The sequence below is a fragment of the Aquila chrysaetos genome, chromosome 22 (assembly GCF_900496995.4).
Source record: "Aquila chrysaetos chrysaetos chromosome 22, bAquChr1.4, whole genome shotgun sequence".
Taxonomy (NCBI): domain Eukaryota; kingdom Metazoa; phylum Chordata; class Aves; order Accipitriformes; family Accipitridae; genus Aquila; species Aquila chrysaetos.
In genome coordinates this window covers 12,707,753-12,732,734 of record NC_044025.1, presented here as the reverse complement: position 1 = coordinate 12,732,734, position 24,982 = coordinate 12,707,753, and the positions used below count along the sequence as shown (strand labels likewise).

Below are 24,982 nucleotides of genomic sequence, written 5' to 3'. Positions count from 1 at the left end.
CTCTCTCACACTCCCTTTTTCAAAAAGCCTAACAATTTTATTGTGAAATTTTTTGACGCACTGTTCTGATTTATTATTTCAAGGAAATTTCAAGCAGATTTTAAGCTATAATTTTTGCATTCATTATTTTTGCCTCAAAGCTGGAAGATTTTCATTTTGAGTCAGCCATGAAGAAACTGTTGTGGGTGGCCTCAGCCAAACATAGCACTCTGCCTAAACCAATGCAGCTACTCAGCTCCAGCACTGACACGGTCTCTGTTATCTTGGGCAGCTCGGTTGCACAGAGGATATACACACACTGGATCAGGAGAAGAAACAGCGCATCCAAGAATATCATGCACGGCCTACCAAATATTGGCAGTGCTTCCCACTTCACAACTGGGGACAAGTTTGCTTAGACCCAAGGACAAGCTTGCTCAGACCCAAGCACCAAACCAAACTGCTGCAGTGCGCTCTCCTCCCTCAGGGATGCACAGGCACGTTTTGCCCCCAGGCAAGAGAAATGCTTTACTATGAGCCCCCAAAATTATTGCACCTCCAGTTCTTCACTCCTTCCTCCATCCCACGGGGTCACTTGCAAAGGTGCAGGAACAGTGTTCGTAAAAGACAGGAAGCCAAAGGCAACAGCATGTAGGGGACTAAGGTGTGATATATGCATGGGATTGCACCATTTTATCTGAATGTGGATTTTAAAAGCTTTGTTAGTAAAACAGTGAAAAAATCCTATATGCCTCTCCTATTTCAATTTCAATGGCTTCCTACTGATTTAACTTCCGCTGATGAAGTTACAGAGCCCAGCTAAGCCAATATGACTATTTTAAAAACAATAAGCATGTCCAGAAAGGAGACTGCATCTGTTTAAGTTCACTAAAGTTTAAAAATAGCTGCACTGATGCAATTTCTGGGTGAGGATGAAGGCAACCTTGTGAATGGAAGCCCAAAATGTATAATAGAAATCAACCCTAAAAGTCTGTCAAAACAAACAACACTGCATAACTCGCATACCCCAAAACCTACTTAATTTAACTGACTGGTCCTTCAGTGCTGGTAACTCAGGTCCTGAACCAGCAGAGCATTTTATGGGATGGAACTAGTAATTTGCTTAATGTTAACCCTGTAGTTTACTGTTTTGCTGAATCCCAACCTAACAGAAGGACAAGTGGGTGCTATTTCTAAATTCATGTTTTGTTTCACCATCACCTTGGTCTCATTTTCTCTCTTTTATTTTCCATCAGGGCCTTAACAAAACTGTAAATCTCTCACAGCAAATCTGTCTAGAGTCAGAACACAGGACTAGATAAAAGCTCATGAGCTACAGCATCCCACCCCTGCAAGGCATAAAAAGCTCAGCATCCCGAGCACACCAGCAGCGAGTCTTGATGTTCAGATGTACACTGGTACATTATGGCCACACTGGCAAGATTTAGTCAATGATACACAAACTACTCCAGATGAAACATAGAGTTCAATCTAAATCTAAATTCTCACTCCCCTAATTTAAATATTAGTATCAATTAAACTTTTATGGAATCTTTCACCATCACAAAGAAAAAAAATGGAACTCCACCCCCCCCCAATCTGTTAAAACCCCTGCTATATTATATAGCGCAACAATCATAAATTCACCTGAGGTGGATTCTACAGCAAACAAAGAATTTATTTCATCCTGATAAAAACAAGAGCCCCAACTTAAATTAATTTTTAGCTGAAGTCTCTTTGTTCAGCAGAATTGAGAAAGTCTGCCCACAACAGAGAGCTCGCAGTAATCATCTTTCAGAAACAGAACAACCCGCATAGAAACACAAAGCAGTTGTGGCAGGGACAGGGAGTGCCTGTAATCCAGTTTCTTCAAGGGAAATTCAAGTACCCTAAGAGTTCTTATTCGTTGTCTGATTTCTCTCACAAATCACAGGCTGCTCTCTAATGCAATTTTCTGGAGTCTGAGAATCATAAAGTCAAATATGAACAAGTCTAGTGGAAAATCTGTGACGCTAATCTTGGCCTACGTTGTATTTTTAACAGGCACTGAATTTGTGCGCCGGATTATCCAGATGGCCATACAGGAATCATCCTGATAGGATTAAACCTTTGTGCTGAACTCTGCTCCATCTGTTCTCGGAGGTTTGCCTATCACTATTGGAATACGAATGTTCAGCCTATGTCTAGCACCATGACTGAAAGCGCCTGTTTACCACACAGACGCACACACATATGTATATGTGCACACACGTATCCTTGAGTACTTGATTAGTAATGTGAGATGAAGTTAGCCTGAAGTTTACCACTAAAGAAACATATTGATTTTATTATTCGTTTGAAGAACAAAGTATGCAATATCTAAATTCAAACAAAAAAGCATTTTTGTTGTTGTTCTGGGACTTGTTCAATTCATTAAACCATAATACTGCCATAAATTTATAGATGAAGGCATGACTAAACACAAAGCAGCAAGGCTCTTCATCTTTGAAATCTATTAGTGTATGAGAACGTATGACACAATCGCACTTTGAAGATACCATGGTTAAATATTCCAGATTAAAAACCAGCCAACAACAAAACACATGCGTGCACACAGTGTTGGTAGCTGTTATTTGCTGCTCCATCTCGTCACAGGCCAACAAAAAAGTAATAATCAGTCCCAGTAAAAGAAGAGCTTATTCCCATTAATGTTGCTTTCTGCTTTTATTATCTATTAATGACAGTCTTCTGCATTCATTGTTGCAGCCTGCCAGATGCAGCAAAGATCCATATTCATCATGTGCAAAAATTGTGCTCAGGCTGTCTCTGTGACAGGTTACGCAGAGCTGCCAACGGAGAGACGGAGGTCCGATGGATGGCCTCGGATTTCCAGGCCCTGGGCCAAAGGAAAAGGTAGGGAATCTGGCTCTTTGGTAAGAAAAGCATCCCAGCAATCAGAAGGTTTAACTAAATTGCTGTCCTGGCCAGAAATACACTACAAACTAATGACTACCTGGAATGCAAAGGGTGGATAAGAAAAATAAACAAAATAATTATGTTGTTATTATTATTATTACCATCATTATTAGGCAGGTTTGATTCAGGAATGCAATATAATACTCAGCCCATGTTTGTGATGGCAGCGGGACAGCAATGGAGGCGATGTAACCTGAATTGCATTTCAAGCAGAAGCCCTGATTGCATTGCAAAGACTGAGACCCCCTTGTCTCTCCTGTGCAGTGTCTTTCAGACTGTGTTCCTCCTCTGTTCTTTGTGCTGCTCTGAATGCAGGATCAAGCACCCTCTCCCAGCCATTTAGGCTTTACTTGCAAAAACACAAGCATAAAAATATATTTATAGTTCATAGTATCTGTCCAGCAATGACACCACATAAAACCAACACGCTGAAAATCTGAGTGAATACTTTGGACTCAAGCCTACAAATGCTTAGAGAAGTTGTTCTTTCAATGTGTCTGATAAAGTCATGCTATGTTTTTATTTATTTATTTAGGGCCATATTCAGACCACCTACCTAAGGCATTGCAGCATGTAAAAAGTCAGACTCCAGCTCTGGCTGGGTGAGTCAGCCTGCCTAAATTAGGATCCTCTTTCCGCTACACAATGAGCAGAGATGGGCAGACACCTCTGGAAGCCCGGAGACCGGGAGTTCCGTGCTGGCTCCCGAAAGTACCAAGGGACCTCGGCAAGACGATAGCATAGGTAGGAAGCAGCCAGAAGCAACCCCATAAAAAATATTTGGCAGCCGATACTGAACAGGCACCTGACTCTGGGCTTTCCAGCAGGCACCTCTGCTCAGACTCGGGGCTGAATGAGGAGGCAGCACTCGCTGTCGTCTTCAAGGTCACAATCCCAGGAAAGGGATAATTTTCCCCAAAGTGCCCCTAATCAGAGTCGCTTTACTTTTCAGTGCCTCGGAGAGCCAAGTCTGGTCAGAAATATTTTTTTCCCTCTCTTCATCTCCTCAAAGAGCCCAGGAAGTTGAGCGATGCTCTCACCTCAACGTGCTGCGGCAAAGCGCTGTGACCTCAAACCCCAACCCACAAATTAAAGCTGCAGCTGGAAAGATGAGCAGCGTTGCGGTCGGGCCTGCAATTTACCTCCGAGTGCTGGCCTTCCCTCTCAGCATGGATCAGGTAACACCAAACCTATGAATTCCATATGCAAGCCCGGGTTTTCAGCGAACAGCAATGCGAGCTGTCTGTTCAGTCTCCAGCAGCAGGGGAGATCTAGCACGTCTGCTGCCATTTCACAACCCAAAAGGGACCTCTGTGGGAAACGCACTTTGCTTTTTCATGAGATAGATACAGAACCTCCGAGAGAGTTGCTACAAAACCATAATGATATGGTATTAACCAAACATAATTAATTTTGAATTTCCTTATACTCCCATTGCTAACAGACACTTCAACAGTAGTACAGTAAAAAGCACAAAGGTTCCTGCAGCGTTTGGGACCAGATTTTTGGAAGCACCCAGCTGTCCAGTGGTTCCAGTAAGCACCTAATGGAATTTTCAAACTACCTGGCAGACAGGCATAGAAATTCTGTGGCCAGAGTTTTAAAAATCCCACTAAACACCTACCTGCAGCTTTAGGCACCTTGGTGCTTTGAGAGCTTTAGGCCTAAGTATTTCCAGAAAGATTGCTTTGGGGTACCTACAGTTTTGGGTACCTACACTTTTGAGTGACCATTTGACTCACAAAAATGGATCAGAAGTTCAGAAAGTCCTAAACATCCACTCCACAAAGGACAGTATCTTGTTAAGCATCTCACAGTGGCCCTTGTACCATAACTTGCAGATCTAAATGTCTGAATTACTTTTGAGAAATAAATTTAAACTGCTAAATTACAGACAAGTTTTTCATAAAACTTTATTCTTGATCTTTTTAATAAACTTCCTAACCCTATTCACTTCACTCAATGAGGTCATAAACCAGCACTGCTTATATTACAGTCACTTTCACGCTAAAGATTTGTTCTGTCACAAAGAGAACTATAAATTCATGGAATGAAGGTGGGAAGCAGAAAGGACTAATTGTGACACACAAAGCTTTCTGGTTATGCTCAGCAAACAGTTTGGGCTAAGATTTTAAAAAACATTTTATGAAGTTGTACTACTGGCTTTAATGAAAGCAAGCTTTTTGCAATGCCATGCACTCCTGAAAATCTTGTATTCTGGATTTGGGCCAAACACAAAGCCTGTCTCCATTCCAATATTAATTATTAGTAGTTTATTTTTATTCTTTACTACTAACATTAATAATTTTCAGATGGCAACCCAGATTAGAATAACCACTCCAAACATCCCACCCTGGTGGGTTCCATTTTCTGCATCAGTTTCCTGGTTTATGCTATTAACTCATTTCCTCGGATGTGGAGGAGCTTTGTCAAATACTCATTTTGCTGGGGAAACACTTGGCAGGCAGCCTGCAATGGACAGCAAGAGAGAGACTCGAATGCTCACACCGGTCTTCTCTCAGTTCAATGAGAAGATGTGCAGCCCGAGATGCAAAAAATACTGAGTTCATTATTTGTGACTTTTTCTAATCAGAATATTTTAAATGACAATTCAGTGGAAAATTTTCATCTAAACAAAAAATTAATCCTGAGATTGTTAGCACTCAGCTGATTCACAGCTTTGGACATAAGTTCCATTGGAACAGAGACTTTTCGTCATCACTGATTGCTTTGGGGTATTTAAATACTGGGATGCCTAACATGAAACATTTGGAAGTGTCCAGATACCTGCAAACTGCTGTGAACACCGTTCTTTGATAATCATGACCTTTTACGACATCCAGATGAGTTCTCAAAAAATCACTAGTTCTTGGTCTTCATTTACAAACCACAATTCACAAAATCCTTTTCCTTTGTACTCTGCCCAAATCAGCAGGGGACTGGAGTGAAAAAACATCTTTTCCCAACATAACAACAGTAAAGGTATCCTATAATAAAAAAGCTAAGTTAGAGGAATTTGTTCAGAAATAATATTAATCATATTACAATAATATAATGTTTTGTCATTTGCTGGTGTGCACATTTTGGAAGGTTGGGAAAACAACGTCTGGCAGAACTTCACTGCCATACGGTTCAGTATCTCTCAAACATTTCTCTAATCCTAATGTCATTCTTCCCTCTTATGATGCCATTGTATTAGTGACATGGTGGCCAGCAAAGCAAATTGAAATGTAATGAATGCTCATTATCTATGAATATTCATTGCCTATTTGAGTGCTACTAAATGTTCTCCTGTACTGGTAGCTGTGAAGTTTCTGCCAAACAGAGTAGCTAAGGTTTTTCTACTTGCATAACTGTACTCTGATTCCTCTGAGGTCTGGAGAGAAACCTCAAACCTTCAGAAAGTGGTTGGTCGAACTCTCCAAATAAGAGTCAACTCTCATGGTGGCTGGAGAATTTCCATCTGAACTTTTCTCCCTTATCTGTCTGCTGTAACAAAACAGTTTTTTTCACACAAATCTCTATCAAATTTTAATGACAGTTTTCCCCATGTTTTCTTCTTTTTGCAATTTTGGGAGCACAGTTCTGAAAGCTCCTCTGGGAAATTCATAAAATGCGCTCCATCTTCATCCAGGTACTATTTTTCCATGAATTCGTGACATCCTCGTAACAATAGAGGGTAACAACATATCACAGCTTGACATCGTTTAGAAATTCTGGGGGAAGGGCTGTTTTATTTTTCATTTATTTAAAAAACATGAAGGGCAGCTGCTCATGGGTAGAAGCTGCCACACCTTATCTTTTTAAAATCAAGGTGTCTCCAGCTTCCATTGTAGCATTTTCTCCTTTTTCAATTAAAGGTGCCACTAGGTCCCTGATAAGTGACTGTGAAGCAGGAATCCTTTCTAACTGTGGTAGTTGGAGTACCCAAACTTGACTTTTCAGCAGGTATTTCCATGGGCATTATGTAACAGCAATCCTTTTTATTAAAGACTAGAATACTTTAGATGGTATCTCTTAAGTCTCCTGTGACATGGCAGCAGCAGTGTTAGTACATATATGTTACGAAATAATGTTTAAATAATGTAAAAAATCACAAACTAAAACCTCCAACTTCATGAAATACCTACAGCCTAATGGCGGAACTGAAATTCTGCAATCTCCTTGCCGAAATCAACCATTAAAAATCCGCCTCCCAGAAAATCATTAAAATCTTGTTTTCATTTAGCCTCAGACTAAAAATAAATTTTGAAAGATCAAAATTGCGGCAGCCAGATATTCTAAGCTTTTGAGTACCTCTCCTTAATGGCTGATTTATGACCTAGACAAATAGAAACAGAAGATTTTCTGCTTTCTGTTGGACGTGACGGGCTGCGAGAAGGGCAGCTCCACCTACCCACCCACCCAGTTCTTGCGAAATTCTCAGTAATATCCAAAGAGGAAGCAGGGGTCTGGGCCTGAAGACAGCTACTCTGCTCTGGTGAAGACTAAAAAAAGACATCAGCATCATTCAGTGGGGCACAATTTAGTTAACACAGTTTTGGAGACCTAAATTGGAGCTGCACAAATCTGAGCTCTGCTATGTTTTGTTAACCTGACGGATCCCAAGATTTTACTCCTGAAAGGACCATTTCGATCACACACCCTGACATACTGCGGAGCACCCACCAGAGAACCTCACCCAGCAACTCCTGCGTGAGGAATTACTCAAACCCTTAACCTCTCCCCGACCTGCTGTGTACTTTTTAGGAAGATACCACATCCTGACTTAACATCTGCAACCTGCAGAGAACCTGCCACAGTTTTGGCAACTTACTTCAATGGTCCCCAGAGTTAAAATCTTGTTGAGATCATATTGGAGTCTTTTTTCTAGAAATTCTCTCAAGTGAAGAACCTTAACTTTCTGGCCATGTTTTGTCTCTTCAGAGGGACAAATGCTCTAGCTCCATTTGAGTACACATACTGGACTAATCCAGACCTGGTGTGTTCACTTATATTAGAAACATACAGTAAGTCCACAGGGCAGCGAAGAGGTTAATGTTATACGCTCGGTGAGGTCAAGCTCCAAGAACACATAACAAGCCATTATGTAAAAAATTGCCTGAATTTATGAGTCACTGCATTTATGAAGGAACCGATATGAAAAAGACAACTTGGCAAAAGTAAAGAAAATTATTTCCAGCTTGAAGTTTTGCAATCCTTCAGTATATCAAGGCTCACTTACTGTTATTACTATCCATGTTGTGCAATGTTCTGAAAGTCACATTTTTTCCCTTGTGTATGCATAGAGATGTCCAACAACCCTAGGTATTCTTCCCTCATAGAAAATAAATTAGAAAGCAGACGTAACTCAGAATAACATACAAGATCCCCTCAAGTAGAGTGGTAGAATCCTAATATTTTTTTTCAATATTTCCCTTCTAAATAATAAATCAAGCCCACTGCATTTCTCTATATGGAATGATATGGTGCAGAAAAAGCTTGTGTGTTTATATTTTTCACATAATCACAAAAACATTCTTAAGTGAAGCACTAAGATATAACAGGTGCTTCCATCCATAGATGAAACAAGTCAAACATTAAAGTTTCTTTGTTTAAACCTGGCCAGTCTGTGAATGCAGTAGTCCCTAACTTTGATTAAGCATCTGAATCTATACCATCTAAGGGTAAAATGTATCAAGTATTGAAGATTAACCTTTCTCAACTCGCTAATAGTTTTTGCTTCAGTCAGTAGTCTGTCTTGTATGAACACTTCCATCAGCTAGCATGGACACATGCAACACCAAGGGATCCAGGTTTGAAATGGTTGAAATAGAGCTGGTAGGGCCATCCTCTTCATGACTCTCCACACACCAAAAATGTAGTGATTAATGTTGTGGCAAAGCCACCTACAGCACAAGAACCAGGTCACTAAGATTTCTGAGCATCTTTCAGGAACCATCAGCTGGTGTGCCCAGCACATGCAGCTAAATTCAAGGTATACAATGACCGTTCTCAACAATTCTGTTACAGTCAGACTAGATAACAATGATACATAAAGGCAGTCAGTCTCAACGTTTGGTTTTAAAGATTATCCTCTCAAAATAGTTTATAAGGTGGGGAAAAACTTTCCTTTTTTATTAACCTAAATAGAAAATATCTAATCAACAAAGACACAGCCTAGTAATCACAAATCTGAAGATTTAGTAGAAAAATCTGTAAATGTGCTTACTGTGGTGACTGTGCGCTCTCAGATTGCTCAGGTTGGGCAGGATTGGCAAGAAAAGCTCTTTAAATGCCCCACTGCTGATGAGAGGATCTACCTGACATACCCAGCTGAGGCACAGCAACTACTACTCTTCATTTACTGTAGGAGGTTTTGCACCTGCAGACAGCAACCACTCTGAATCACTCACTACTATCATGAACTAAAACAACATTGTGAAAGCTTGACTGTTTCAGGTACCACAATAGAGTGATCAAATAATCCAGCCATGCACTATCATTTCCAGTATAAGGCAGCCACTAATAATGGTTTTGCTATATAATGACCTATTTTAGATATAGACACACACAAAGATTTATGTATATTTCATATTAAAATAAGGGCAGGACATTGCTTTAGAAATCATGGTTGTCTCTGTTTCCATCTGCGAATTCTGACATCACGTCTTATAATTTGTCCCTATTTCTACCCTGCATCTTTCATCTTTTGCTGCTGTTGAGCTGACTCAGAATCAAATTGCCAGAAAACCTCACCATCACCTAATTCTTCAGTGCTCTCCTATGGAGGAGCAGGAGGAAGGAAGGAAAAGAAAAAGAAATAAAACTGTCCCTTTAAAAACCAAAGCATTTAAGCTGCTTGTCAGTCGTCTTCCTGACAAGGCCACTTGAATATATTCAGGAATATTTGCATAAATGCTCACAGTGAGTTCACCGTGGCAGCTAGCGCTAATGGTACATAAAGTAATTTAGTCACTTCTCTTAGGCATCCTGTCAGGGTGATAAGCACCCCCTCTTTGCCTTGTTGCATATTAGATCATTAGATAATAAAGTGTTAGAGCATGCAAACTGACAGGGTCTCAGGGACTATCATTTTTCGAGGGCATTGCATTCTGCCAGTGAGGAAAAATAATAGAGAAACTGATGCTGCAATTGGCTTTACATTCTTGTAAAGCCATTCAAAGATTTGGGGGAAAAAAGAATTCTTACTTTGCAGCAATATGAGGGTTTTAACTGGAAACTTTGCAGACATCTGCAGCGGTGGACTTCATGCTGGTAAACTTGAAAAGGGTTGTTGCAAACCCTGTCAGAATTCCCCCCTTCCATAAGCTACTCACTTCAATTGCATTGGAAAGATTTTGCTTTTAAAATTGACACCCTGGGATGAACTACAAGCTGAAATATATTTTACTAGTTGGGGCCTATTGGCTCTTCTCTATACATCTTACTATATATGTACAATTTAGAAAGGTCAACCACACAGGCTTTCTGGTTTACCATAAATATAAAACAAGTGAGGATCCAAATATTTGTGAATGAAAAAGTGATAATTATTGAAAACCACAGATTACTGTGGCTTACCCTATTTATACCACACAGAGATGTATGAAATAATTGGCCTTTGCCAACCATTACTTTTGAAAGATATATATATATTTATTTGAAATACGAGCTTTTTAACCCGCTGTTTTCAAGGAGGACAGTGTGTAGATATGAAATCATGATCTAGGTTCCTAGTTATATTCAGAGAGATGAGCTATGAAAAAGAACTTTCATTTTGCTGTCTCACAAGCAAGATATAAATAGAGATTTGTTGGATGTCCCAAAAATAATCCAGGCTACCTGCTAATGAGATGGTAAAACCCAAATGTGGAGACACCAGGCTCCTGAGTGGCTCGGGAGGTAAAGCCTTCTTTCCAGCTTTTTGGCACTCAAAGTCTCTTTTAGGTGTCACATAAACTGCAAATCCATGTTTAAGAGCAGCATGTCCCAATGCAACTTTGTAAGGAAAAATAAGCTGGCTATTGTCTAACTAAACTAGGCAAACAGCACACCTTCTTGGTACATCCCCTCTCCCCTTTCCCCAGTCCTCACAGAGTCAGGCATTCATCCCTATTGCGATGGGATATTTGTGTTAAAGAGTTAAACATCTAGAAAAGTACATGGGAATACATTTGGTCAAGGGCATATTATAGTTAGATCCCAGCAGCTAAAAACCTATGGTCAGAAGTTGCTCACCAGAGCAATAAACTAGAGACAAACTAGCCATGACTACGTTAGCTTCCCATTTCACCATTTACAGATACTGTTCAGGCCAATCTGTGCTCCTCCTGAGGGAGGCAGAAAAGTTGGAAAGAGGAAAGGCAAACAAACTGTCTCTGCTACTTACACTTGAAGATATTATCCAAGATAAAAATTCAAAAAAATGAAGAAAGATAATATACTTTGGGACTCAAACTAAAAGTAAAAATTAATTTCAGTGGAGGAAACTGCCATCTGTTTCAATGGGTCTAAGGTTCGTGGTGGTTGCCCAAAATTCAATAGCATTAAGCCCAGTTGAGACTTTTCCTTTTTTTTTTTTTTCATTCAGTTAAATGATTTAGACATCTAATAACAACATTTAATCAGTTACTGCGGTTTTTTAAAATTTTTTTTCCTGTCTCTTGGACTCAAATGTGCATAGAATTCCTGGAGAGCTGGAATGAAGGATTTAGGTTATAAAGAAAGGCTCCACCAAGCCTTTGGGAAGAGTGCAATTTTGTAGCGTGGAGGCTGCTATTCAAAAGTAAGAATTTACTAGTGGTTGCTTTATGAGGTTGCTTGAGAGGTGCCTGAGAAAGTAGATTAGAAAAATCACCTTTCCCACAAAACGTACACATGGAGATATTTTGCAGATGTTGACTTTTAATGTTAGCACAGTAACTAAGGTTTGTGTAGATATGTAAGCATAGCATTATCTTTTTTTGTTTCTTTTTGCTAATAGGATCCTTCAGGTAGTAGGAGTGGGAACGATAGCTGTCGTAAAATGAGATGCATGGGAATAAGAACATTTATGTATGAGAAAGTAAGTATTGCCTTGACCAAAAGCATGCACTGAGAAGACAGCAATGGGGGGAAAAAAAAAAAAAAGAAATATGGCATCTACTTTAGTAGGAATATAAGTAAAAAATAGGAGTGTTTTTTGAAAGACTAGACTTAATGGAAAGATCACAAAGTTGAACAGAGGGAAGTTTCCTTTTGTAATGTTCTGCCTTCTGCTAATTAATAAAGACAGAGTTCGTACACTCCTTACAAAAATTCAGCAAAAATTATGACAGTGGTTTGTTTATTAAATTAGGTTGTTGGCAGGATGAAAAAAAATTTCTATAACATGAATTATGGCTGAAAATGGCTCATAGCCTACATAAAAAGTTAGAGCTAAATAAATACAGATGTAAGTTATGTTTATATAATGAGAAACGCTGCTGAGCTAAGAATTTTAGGTTGGTAAGTGTGAACTACAGACCCGATTCTGCAAACACTTATCAATACCCTCAACTTTACTGACACAAGAAGCCTCATTGATCCCAACAGGACCATATGTGCACATAATCTTAAATATATGCATAAGTGCTTGCAGGACTGATGCCTAAAAGCATAAACAGAATAGAAAGCTATTTCCACAGGAATCCACTGAGTAGTAGAAACCCACACATTTGCCCATTTCTCAGTATTAATAATTTCTTTTAACATATCTAGTTAACATCTTTCTGAGTGGCATTCGCTTTCCCAGAGAAAATTTTATCTGGTTTCTTCAAACTCTTTGGAAAAATCTATTTAATTATTCATCAGATCCTTGGCAAATATTTGTGAAACAAACCAGCATAAAGGACTGGTGCCTTCTACACTCAACTACTTCAATGGAAGCTGAGGGTACACATGTCTTAGAGGGAGCAAGCACCTATTGAATTTAGGATTACAAACAGCTTTGAAGACAAAGAGCTATTCTACCAAGCTGGAACAGGGAGAGGGGAGTGAAATGCCCTCTGTTTTTGTTTTGTTTTTCAGTAGTAGTCATCAACTTTGAGGACAAAGAGCAAAACAAAACATTAATCAAATCCAGATTTTTCAAAGTACATTTGCACTCAACAACTCCCATTTTAAGCACCTAGTCACCAGCAGATGTTCTCTTCCAGGACCAGCTGATCCTACGGAAAAGATTACTGTCCCCCAGACTGCTTCCAGCCACGTGCCCCCATCCCACCCTCGCTGGGGTTTACTGCCCTTTCAGAAAAGCCAGACAAATTGCCTTGCACCATTTCTCCTTCAATCATTTCAGCAAAATTAGCTAGATTGGCAAAGAGTTATTATTTAAACTGTTTAACTCAAAGGAACTTCTTTGGACTGAAGGAGACTAGGGAGCAATTCGACAACCATCTTAGCTGGCACGTCCATGGTGGAGAATAGCCTGCAGCAGGGAGGAGAGACAAGCAGCTGTGGCATGCAGGGAAGAGCAACTTCCTCAGCTGGCACAGCTGGAGCCAGAAGAGAACACTCATCCATGGCTTGAGTAAGCAGATGGATTTCCAAAAGGGCTCTGCTTTCATTTAGGGCAATTCAAAGGAACAGCTGGATCTCCTAGAGAGCTCAGCACTCTATAGATAGAAGAAATCTAATGTGAAATTTGGGTGCTGAGCACTTCAGAAAATATGCAACGTCCTTTAGATGCACAGTCAAAAATCAAGGCAATTTGGAAAAGATCAAACTCCAATTTTGGGTGCTGAATAGATGCAACCAAAAAAAAAAAAAAAAAAAAAAAAAGGAGAGAAATCACCACACTTCACTGACACACAGGACAAACTCTGCACCCATGTTTGCTTACTGGTTTGTCATTTCATTACGTTTAGTGCCAACCTACTTGAAAAATTGCCCCTTTGGTCTGCAGGCTGGTGTCTTTAAAATATCCAGTCCCAAAGGTATAAACTGTTACAGGACAATTTGAAACCAGTAGCCAGAGACACAAACCAAATAAATCCACATTTAAAGTAGCAATGCCAACCAATGAAAATGATATGCCTACCATGTTCCAGATAAGAAGGCGTACCTTCCGAGGGATCGAGTCTTCTAGCTCTCCGCCCGTGCTTGGAATTGTTGTGTACAAACATATTGTCCGACACTGCCAACACATGGCCATCAACATTGACTGTTGTAGACACCACAACCTGCAAGCACAAGAGCAAAATGGAGGAAAATTTGGATATATATGTATGTTTTTTAAGAAGCACAGAGTGTAATAAACTCAGTTAAATAAATAACAGCTGGGAGCTGTAGAAAATTGCATAGCTATTTCGCATAATAACTGGTGCTTATGCTGTACAAATCTAACAAGAGACGCTATTGATGAGTGGGTCTTTGGCATCGAAAGCTTTTGATGCAGTTTTAAGTCAAATTGCAGAGTTTGTAGCTGCATGGCAGACGGCACACTGTTAACCATCATTTTAACAAGAGGATCTTTATTAAGTATTTTTTCCCCTATATACAAGGGCAGCTGTGTTTCAACCTAAATTATCCTTCAGTTTCCATGCTGAAGGAGATAGAGCTGTTCACATTGCAAAGGAGAAGCGATTCAGAATAAAAGAAAATAAAAATGTATTTTGTGAAGTTGCAATGAGAGTTGTTGCACGCCTCACCCCCACCCTTCTCTACTGCTCTCCCCTCAGTACAGTCACTACAGGTTGCTGGACTTGCCCAAATTTCTCCCAAGCTCTATCTTAGGGAGTACATATAGGTATGTTTGTGTACTCACGCACGCTTGACAGTGAGGTCTTGATCTGGAGAACACAACCCTATTTATCCAGCACTAGAATTATTTGTATTTCTCAACTTATCTCAATGTCAACACCTCGGATTTGGTTTGAGGCGAAGGGAGGAAGACAGAGAAGCACTGCCCTGGAGGCAGGATCAAACACTACTTCTCTCCAGAGCAGCCCGGGGCAGGAGAGGAGCCAACCCAGCAGGGACAAACAGGTAAGGGTTGGGTCCAGAGCAGAAGACCCGACTGCTCGGAGGTGTCCAGAGGGACCTCTCAACCTTGAGGTTCAGCAGGCACCATCCTATAGGAAATCCCTGCTCAGGCCGAGGGCACCCGAGCCACGAACCATCATGGAGGAAGCAGGGGATGCACGGGGCAAGTCCCTGGCAGAGCTGCAAGCTAATCACACCCGGTCTTCTGCCGCCCCGCTCAGACCAAGCGACCTCATAGTCTCCCTGGCTTTCATTCAGCTGTGCCCTCCCACAGTTTTCCCAACAAAGTATGGCATTCCCAGGGTTTTACCCCAGGCAAAGATTTGGCCTTCAGCTGACTGCTGGTTTGCCAGGAGCACGCATCGCCTTTGAGAACTTTGACTAAAACAATAAGAAGAAATGACCTACACTTCTCCTTACATTGAACAGGGAAAGGGATTAAAAACTGAAACCCACAGAGATATGTTTATTCATGCGACCTCTTACAACCAAATATAATAATTGTCTGTTAATTGCAGTTTCAGCTCCCACCTCATGCTTCGACATGTGAAACAGCAATCAGCAGCTCCTGTTTAATCCACCTATTATGTTGACTAATTAACTTTGCTCGACAGTTTATTTCTTCCTCCATTATCAGCCCCTGTCAGCCGCAAGCACACTGCCGCAAAGGGGGACCTCAGCCCTTTTGATTGATCACCGATAGATTGACATGCAGATTAATTTAATTAGAATCACCTCACTTGAGAAATGAAAGACAATGGCAAGGGGGCTAATAGATCTGCTCTTATAATGAGGCAAGCCTCCAGAGCCACGGCAGAGGATTTCTGATTTATTTTGCTGAATTCCCCAGTCGCTCTGAAAGGCTCTCGCTTTAATTGTTCTTGGTTTTGAGAGGCTTTAGCCTCTGAAGAGGTGAAATGCTTTACAAGGATTGGCAAACATTGCTTCAACTCTCTCAGGAAGCTGCTGCCTCTCAAAGTTGGTCAAATGGGGACACTTAAAGGATCACTTACAACAATTCAATTTCATCATTTGAATGGGATCTAAAAAAAAAAAGTTAAAGAAAAAATTTTCCACCTATTTCTGACCACCAATTAAAATGCTCAAAAATATAAAGTAAGCAAAGTTGCTAAACTGCCCATAGCTAACCCCAAAGACTTTGTCTTTAAAAAGAGGAATACAAAAGAGAATAGTTTACATCTAAAGGATCCTAAAACCGTCCCTCAGAATGGCATTCCAGGCAATAGATTTTTGTGCATGTTTTAAGTGAAAGATATTAAAATACAGAATAAATGATTCAAGAGCTCTTACAGATGGAAATTTGGGAAAAAGAAAGCACCAAACACTATAGGTAAGTTTTTCTGAAATCAAACTAAGGGGAAAAAAACCCAAGCCCTATATATAAAATTCCAAAAGGGATTTCAAAAGTAATTTATCCATTGCATTCCTGAGGGATAGAATAAAGTTTATGATATTTTCAATAAAATATGATCTTATAGTAAGTGGCTCAGGGTTTGCAATCTTATTTGTGCACTTGCAACCATTGTAAATTCTTTGCAACTGGGATTTTGAGCCAAATCCTTAGCTGGCATTGCCTGTCACAGCTCCATGATTTATGCCAGCTCCTTATCTTCTTCTATGGGTCTGTTTAGATGCCTACAAAAATTAACACTATTACAACTAATAACAATGGCTACAACATAAAGTATTTTCCCCAATCCTAAAACCGTATAGGGACACACAGATTTCCCACTGAGGCTGATCAATCCTGTGCAGAAACCCAAACTTTTGAATGTTTCTAGAAATAGGATTCCAAAAGAATAATGGGTCAAGGGTAATAACAGCAAGGTAGGTCTCAAGCCTGTGAAAATCATACATATAAGCAGCTGTTGCTATACATGCACCTTTCTAGGGAAGAACTCGAGGAAACAGTCCTAGTGAGGTCAGTTTTATTTGAGTAAATCTACATTTAATTTTTTCCCCCTCAGGTTTCTGAAACTGTTGATGCAACATATTTTGAATTACTTAACAGTGTCTTCCTACCTACCTCCTAAACAGAAAGTTTGATTTACTACAAAGAGACCACATTGGTGTGGTTCTCTGGTGTCGTTAGCAGAAGAAACTATAAAAGGAATCCCCAAGAGAAACTGTTTCCAGTCTCAGGAAATGCAGAAAAAAAAGTGGTTACTCTCATGTATCTGTCTTATTCATAGTGCATCTGTAAGAAGCAACACACGCTTACTGCCCAATTCTTTAAATGCAAAATCTCATTAATACAGGAATATTGAACATACACTGCACTAACAAAATATTAATGCCCCTAATTATTAACAGAGAAAAAATAGACCTTGAATATTGTGTGCCACAGTTACATACTTGGATCGCTACAGAGCACTTACATATTTACAAGTTCTACTCATATTTTTTAATCTAAAAAAATACTACACTCTCCTCATTTTGATTTTGAAATGACTGGGATATGTTCAAGTTAAAGCACATGCTAAAACTAATTTGTGGAGAAATCATAAAATTAGGGGGAGGGGAGAGCCAAAGTATATGTGAAATGGGTACTGAGACATCCTAAAACACAGACCATAGCAGAGGGAAAGGCACACTACAGTTTAATAAATGATTAATGAGGTGCTGACACATTAATGTAAGCACAGGGACAACCAGGCCTGCCAAATCTCAAACCTTTCCAAATTTTGTCAACAAAACACAGTTTTAATTTGGGACAGGCAAACATGGAAAATGATTTTGAGCTTTAGCTTTAGCCCTTCATAGATTTTGCATTTAAATCCTTTATCAACACCAGGGGAGACAGAAGTATGAAAGAAACACATCAGTTTACAACTTTCTTCAATGAAGTTGGCACTATCAACTGCATTAACGTATCACAGCTCTGTGAATTATTATGCTTGCCATTAAATAGTTCAGTTTGTGAATACTTTGGAGCTTAGTTTAAAAAAAAAAAAAAAAAATTCAGAGACCAAGAGCCTGGAGATCAAGCTATTTATCCTGTTTAGCACTCGGCCTGTTTATTTGTTATAGTACCTCACCTAATATATCAAAATTAAGCATTGTATGACTCCTCATTTTTAACCACAGCCCATTAAGCTTTGCTAACTGATTAAGACACAGCATGTTCCTTGTGCTTTCAATTTTCTCCAATGTATGGTGAGGGTTCTGATATTTTTGCGATGTCCCCAACATCCCGTGGCAAAGGCAGAGAAAATCTGACTATGATTTCCAGGTTTGAAATGTGTCACTAGTGTTAAACCTGTAACTCAGTGCTTGCTGCTCTTCTGAAAGCTATGCAGAAATGGCTTCAGCAACATCTTTATTTTCATCACCACTTGGTGACCTCTTCCTACAATGTGTTGCTTTCTTTCTTCTAGTAACTAAAAATCACTTTTGGTTTAAAAAGACACTTAGAAAGGTGCTTAAATTAAAGCACATAAGTACAATACATTCAGTAATTTTGCTCACGTGCTCGAGGACAGGCTGGGCGCTTAATTACCTTGTTGAATTGGGCCACAACTCTCACTGCTATTTTTCAGCCTTTTTTTTTGTCCTTTCCCTTCTCTGGGGATGGAGCCTTGCATGTCCAAATTCCATTATCTGGGATTCATGAAGCATCATCTCTGTCTCATATGCAAATTTGCAATAAGACACAAGTGGCTTCAATTCAAACATGAGTGGCAGCGTCCCATGGAGGCAAACTAGCAGCCTAGGCCGAGGAAGAGGTTGTGGTAACAGAATCAAACAGCATGGCAATTTCTAAGTGACTTTCAAGGTTTTCATAATAAATGAATGTTTGGGTTTTATGCAGTGACTCAGTCTGAAAAGTTTCCTCTAAATTAAAACTTGACATGTGTCAGTTTGCAAGGAGTTGTGCTAAAACAAGAGTACAACAAGATAACTAGGGCACCTGGGTTTCATTAATTACAATAACATACAAAACTGTTTAGGTTGTATGAATGAGTTTTTAGTGCTGCAAAATAAAATCTGGGCAGAGTTCATCCGTGATACCATCTACTTGGTATTATTATTACCACCCTACCTGGGGCACTACCGCCCATCCCACCAAGATTGTTGACTGATTGTGATGAAGAATGCAAAACCAAATGGAGCATCTGCTCCAGGGGGTTTCTAGAATAAAAAGGCAAGGTTGGACAAAGATGCCAATATGTGATATCACCAAATGCACCAATTTTGTGCAATTGGGCTGATGAAACACAGAGATGAAAGGATTTTCTCAAGGACAAGCAGGGAGTCTGTAGCACAGTTGAACATTCAACTCAACTGTCTTGACTCCCTGCATCGTACTATACTTTTCTCCTCTCTGGCTGTCTCCTTCTGCTAATAGAGACACAACTGACACAGCCAGGGCCAGCACTGCTCCAGCACACACTTTTGCTGGCATTCAACACTGCTTCAGTTGTCACATGCCTGGACATCTCAGACATGCAGAGAAATGTATTTCCTTCCAGGCCCACAACTGCTTTTATGTTAGGCTTATCACTCTACTACATTTGCATGCAAAGTTCAGGATAAAACTTCCTAATTTATTTCTATACGTGAGTCTGAATGAAGTTTCACACACAGGTCGCCTGAATCAAGACATACTCTGCCTCTTCCCTGTACTTTCTTAACCTCTCTCCTACCATATGATAATCAGACAATTCCCTGTTGCAGGATAAAAAACTAAAAACTGCCAAGAAAGGAAAGTTACCGGAGGGCTGGTCCTTAGATAGCGCAAGACTCGTGTCCCTGGCCCTTCACTGTTTCTCCCACCAAAACCATAATCTGTGTTCTAATAACTCCTAGCAATTTGGGGGGACTGAAGAATGAAAGACCGTGGCCAAAAGATGGACAAATCTCTGGGCAGCTTAACAGTCCAGCACAGATAAGGGAATGAAGTAAAGCAAGGGAAAGTCTCCATTTTTTATGTGTAAAACAAGTATGCTACTCTTTTAAAAGTATCTGGAAATACCTTACTTTCATGGATTTTAACCAGAACTTTGACGTAACTGTTAGGGACCTTATAAGTCACTGGCAACATTTCAAACATAGCTGATAGCAAACCTTTCACTGATTTCACAGGGGCCCAGATTTCACTTGGTTCCTATACAACATTGTCTCAAACATCTAGGTGCATCATATCATTGAGATACTATGTATATGCTTGGTCCTTTTCACCCTAAGAAATGATAAATGAAGCCTGGACTCTATAGAGTCTGGCTGTTTTATTTTAAGAAGCCTATTGCTAAGAGCAACAAGTTCAAAATTTAAAAAAAAAAAAAAAAAAAAAAAAAAAAAAAGAAACAAAAGCAGCTATTGTAAAACAATAAGCCCGGGCACTTAACAGAATGCTGCAAGCTTCAATACCACCCTGTATTATAGTATGAGTGGTTCACTCGGCTGAAAGTGATTAATTTCTTGAAAATGCTAAGGTCACACTAATTGACATGACCTGTGTAATTAAGCAGTCTCTGTTTACACACGGAAAGCTCAACTGCTGTGAAGCTGGGTTTGTATGACAGAATGTCTTTACAAGTCAAGAGATCAACAACCTTTCCTATGTCCTACCTACTCGCCGACACAGGCTCCTGATTGCTGTTCTGAGAGAACACGCAAAGGCATTACCATATGAAAATCAGCCTCGAGCCTGGACGAGCACAAACCCAGCAGAGTGTACATGTTGTGAAGCAAGCTCTGACAGGCCCCAGGGGTGACTGCTTGGCCTAAATCCCTGTGCTGGTGAGAGTCCTTTTTCCACTTTCTCTTTCAGTGATAATCACAGGAGAAACGTGACGGAGGGAGGAGTGTGGGGTGAGAAGCCGAGGGCTCTGCCATGCTAATGCTAGCTCTTATACTGATTAATTTAATCACTGTGGCCACATCTCCTCACTTCTGCACTTCTATGCTCGGAGGGGCAAATAACACCCTTCTGCCTTCCAGTGTTGTTGCAATTAAGCAGTTCAACAAAAGACGTATGTTCTACTTATAAATAATATCACCATTTACATAGCATTTAGCACTTTTATTTAAGTGCGACAATGCTGGAAAAGAAGCAAACCAGGTCCCGAGCTACTTCAGAAAGCAGCCATCTTTTGGAGTTGTCTCCCTCCAGAGACCCAGGTAGTCTATGGGACAAATCTCCTATTTCTTCCTCAAAACCCTGAGGCAAAACCCCACTGACTGACTCTATCATGTTTTCTCCTTGGGCCACATACGCTCCTCCGTAAAAGAGAAGGTCCTTTGGCTCTCTACCCCGTATTTTTATGCAGCACATACTCAGGTAATGCATTATTGGCACAGCCAAAGGACCACACCTTCAGTAAAAGGGTTGGAGCAACTATTTCTCAGCATTGCCACCACACCACTCCACTGCCAGCACTGTGGAAGGCAAGTGCAGACCATCTTCCCAAGGGACAGTGCTGTACTGGATCCCAAAAGTAGTTGTAGACATAGGTGTAGCGAAAAAAATATGTCCTTGGCCATCTGAAGCTGTGTTGATACTACAGTTCCCAAGCCCTGCTGCCACATGCTGCAGCAGCGGCAAAATACCAGCCCAAAACATGCCGAGAAAGATACACCCAATGGTAGTTTTTTCCAAGTGCTGACTACAGGGATAGAACTTCAGCCCATTGATGCATGTTTATGAGTCTTTAGCGCTGCTGAAGAATAACTGCTGAAGTGTAGTCACGAGCCTGATTTTATTAATTGCTTTTATACCCTTCTCTGCCCCTTCCAATAAACGTGGTGCTCGCTTAGTGTTTACATGAAGGCAAATAGTTCCCCAGGCAGAAGACAATATCTCAGAGCAGTGTAGCCCCATAACCTAAAACAACAGTGAGGTCATTTTGATTTTTCCTTTTCATGCTTTCACTTCCCGTGGAGATGACATTATCTTCAAGAGTTCTCTTGTCCAGAGCAAGAAAACCCAACTACTTCCTGCCAATTCTACTGTGACAAGAAGTCCTCAGGCAATATTCTGTGACCTTATGTTTTTAGCATCTTCTAGTGAATTACTAGGTTAGTTTGGGTCAAAGTACTTCTGTCCCTAACAGCTGCTGATTTTTAAAGGAGGAAGCATGTCTGACTGACCTGGAATCGACGCATGTCTCGAGGGTTTCCTGCATTTTTTAGGCAATTTTGGTTACATTTGAGGAAAAATTTCAAGAAGAACCTGTGGAGAAAGAGAAACGGACATTAATGTCTTATAAACAGTGCGTAGTAGTACTATGTAACATCTGCACATTTGGTCCAACAAAGCCTTATTTACATTAGTATTCCCTACTCAGACAAATCATCCCACTGACCATCCAAAGAGGGAGCAGAGCTTGCATGGGCCGCAATCCAGCAAAACGTGTAAGCACATCCTAACATTTAAGCATTAAATTAATAGATCTGTTGTGTCAGAGCCCTTAAAGTTTGTAGAGTCAGTCCCTCTATCACGCTCAATGGCCAGCCTTGCTGTGCCATCCATAGCAGCAAGGAAGTAAGAGACACATATTTCAGCACAGCAAAAAGAGGACAGAAAAATGCCAGCCAAGAAAATTCCCTTTTGTATAAATGGGGTTTTGTTTTACAAGTTCGCTGTCGTGTGCAAATTTTTATTTAATACAAAAACACTGAAAATATTCCATACAGTTGAAATCTCCCTTCCACAATTAAACCCAGTTTGTGCACAAAATTAATGCTTGAATAAGGATTAGTGGGAGACCAAAACCCTGAGAGGAGAAGGGGGGAAGTCTTGGTTAAAAGACTGACTTCACGGAAAAATGAAATATTTTCAATGCAGTCTATTTCCTGACCATACACAGTTCACTGAAGTAGCTATATGACCCTGACATATATCTCTAAGAAAAGACATTGCATTTTACAAAGCCAAAGAAAAAAGCAAACATTTCACTGAAAATATTTCCTTCAGTGTTATGCATCAGTGGACTGTAAACTCATAAAGACAAGTCAATGAATAATAGTGGGTCTCAGATTCCAGGCTTCCTCCCCGAGAGCCAAAGTTTATCAATCTTTTGTCCAAAATAAACTACAGACTAAGGTCTACTAAAGCTCAGCCGTGCAAAATTTAATCCTACAGCAAGTTTAAAACCTAGCGCAACCAGACAGGGCAGCATTACACTTGCAATAACCATCAGTTGACTAAGCAGAAGCTAATCTGACCTGTTTCCACATACAAAAGCAGGGCGGGGAATTGTTTGATCCTGGTTTACTTTAAATCAGAAAGTTAACTTTTGCAAGCATCCATCTTTTAGCACCCAAACTGAATGCTAGGTCAGCAGAATTTGCGCACACTGCCACCAAGAAAGGCAAAACTGCAGGGTAAACAGCTTCAGAAAATCCCTTTTTGATGAGCAGCATTCTTTGCCCTGCTCTAGTTGTGATGCCGCCCCTCAGCAAGGCACGTTTTGGTGCTCGTTCCTCCACGCCAAGAAAATCATACTAGGCAAATGGCTGCAAGGACAAATTGAAACTACAAGGGACTGTTTTCATTAAAGAAAAGTAAGGTAATGAGGAGGATTATAAAGTGTGATGCTTGGGATTATCAAGGACTGGATCTCCTGACCCAGGAAGTCCCTTCTAGACCTGTGCTCCTAAATAAGAGCAAGCAATCAACATAAAATAAACAGCCGCCACACTTGAACAGGGGTTTCAAGACACTGTGTTTGTTTACACTAAAATAAAGAGCAGTGTAAGCCATTACGTTTTCTCATCAAGCAGGTTCTGATATTCAATAACAGAAAGTTGGTGCTATTTGTTGTACATGTGTGTGTCTTTTTAAGCCTCTAATGGCCAGCTGTGACAGCCTGACTCAGATTGTGTAGAAGGAGCTGTCAGCACAAATCTTGGCATCTCGAATCCAGACAACTGCTTGCCACCAGGCGAGGGTTTGTACTCGTGCCAGAATGGATTTTGAGAGACAAGCAAATAGGGCATTAATTCCGCCAAAGAAAAACGAAAAGCGGGGAGAGTTCAGGATCTTACACTTCAGATGATGGCTTTCCTGTCAACAGCTCGTCATTTAGCTCATGAGCTATGAAGGGCACGGACATCAGATCCCTCTTGCCCTAAGCTGGCCCTGTCATGCAAAATGCTGGCAGGATCCGGAGACCACCCCTCCGTGCGAGATTGCTTGCTGAAATAAAAAGCCCGGCCATCTGTTGGGAGGCAAAGACATCCCTGTCAGCTGGTGCCTACAGCCTTGAACAGGCCCTTATGTGGCAAAACCTCTCAGAGCCACTTACTCTTTGGGGAGAAGCCGGTGCTGCCCCGGGTCTGCCGGTGGATTTTTGGCGGCTTCGCCGAGCACCGAACCCAGCAGCTGCCCGCCCGGTCTGCCGCAGCCCTGGAGCAACACCTTGGCCCCAAGGGGAGCTGGGACATGGAAGAGTTAAAAATATCCGCGCTGAAAGGCAGCATCAGCCATGCAAACGTGGGAAGCGCCTTCCCAGTCTGGCTTTGCACAGCACGCGTGAGCGCGGGGCAATGGGGGTTGGTGGCTTGAGTCAAGGGCCCCAGAAGAGACGGAAAGCTCTTTGTGAAGCTCTCCAGAGAAACACTCGGCCTTCCCTTCCCTTACAAAGTCTGAGCTCACGTCAGCTCAAAGGCTTGGAAAAATCACTATGAAACACAAGAGTTGGCTTTTGGGGTCTGCAAACTCAAACCCAAAGTTTTGAAGTCTAACTCCATTTGCACTGTGCTATCTCCCCCAAATTCTGCAGAAGTTTCATCAAAATAACCTGCAGAAGAAATGAAGCTTATCTATTTAAACCTACCGAAAACTTCAGGCAAGCAAACAAAACTTCCTTTGAATTAAATCAACTCCAGAAAAAAATTAACTTAAAAAAATAACACTATTTTCAGAGGAACTTTCAAGACCCCAAGCTTACAGAGCCAAGTTCGCTCACTGCATTTTAAGTAAAAAGTCGCCAGTTTACTGAACACGTTCTGCCAAGCGCCGTATTTTTATTCCACTGAAAGACAAAACAAACTATAGGCTGCACTTTGTTTTGGAACACACCAGAGCTGGAGTCCC

At 40.7% G+C, this 24,982-nt stretch overlaps 1 protein-coding gene across 7 annotated transcripts in view; it reads right to left on the bottom strand.

Annotated features, from left to right (window-relative positions):
• The window catches only part of EBF1 (EBF transcription factor 1), a 285,087-nt gene that overhangs the window by 85,428 nt on the left and 174,677 nt on the right, over window positions 1–24,982 (bottom strand). For 5 of the 7 annotated variants that reach the window (XM_029998139.1, XM_029998142.1, XM_029998140.1 and 2 more), the window contains exons 7-8: window positions 22,033–22,114; window positions 13,976–14,117 (exon numbers count right to left, since the gene is read on the bottom strand). In XM_029998139.1, the coding sequence (XP_029853999.1) occupies window positions 13,976–14,117; window positions 22,033–22,114 (224 nt within the window). The remainder of the gene's footprint in view (window positions 1–13,975; window positions 14,118–22,032; window positions 22,115–24,982) is intronic. The other 2 variants (XM_029998141.1, XM_029998144.1) reach the window with 1 other exon arrangement.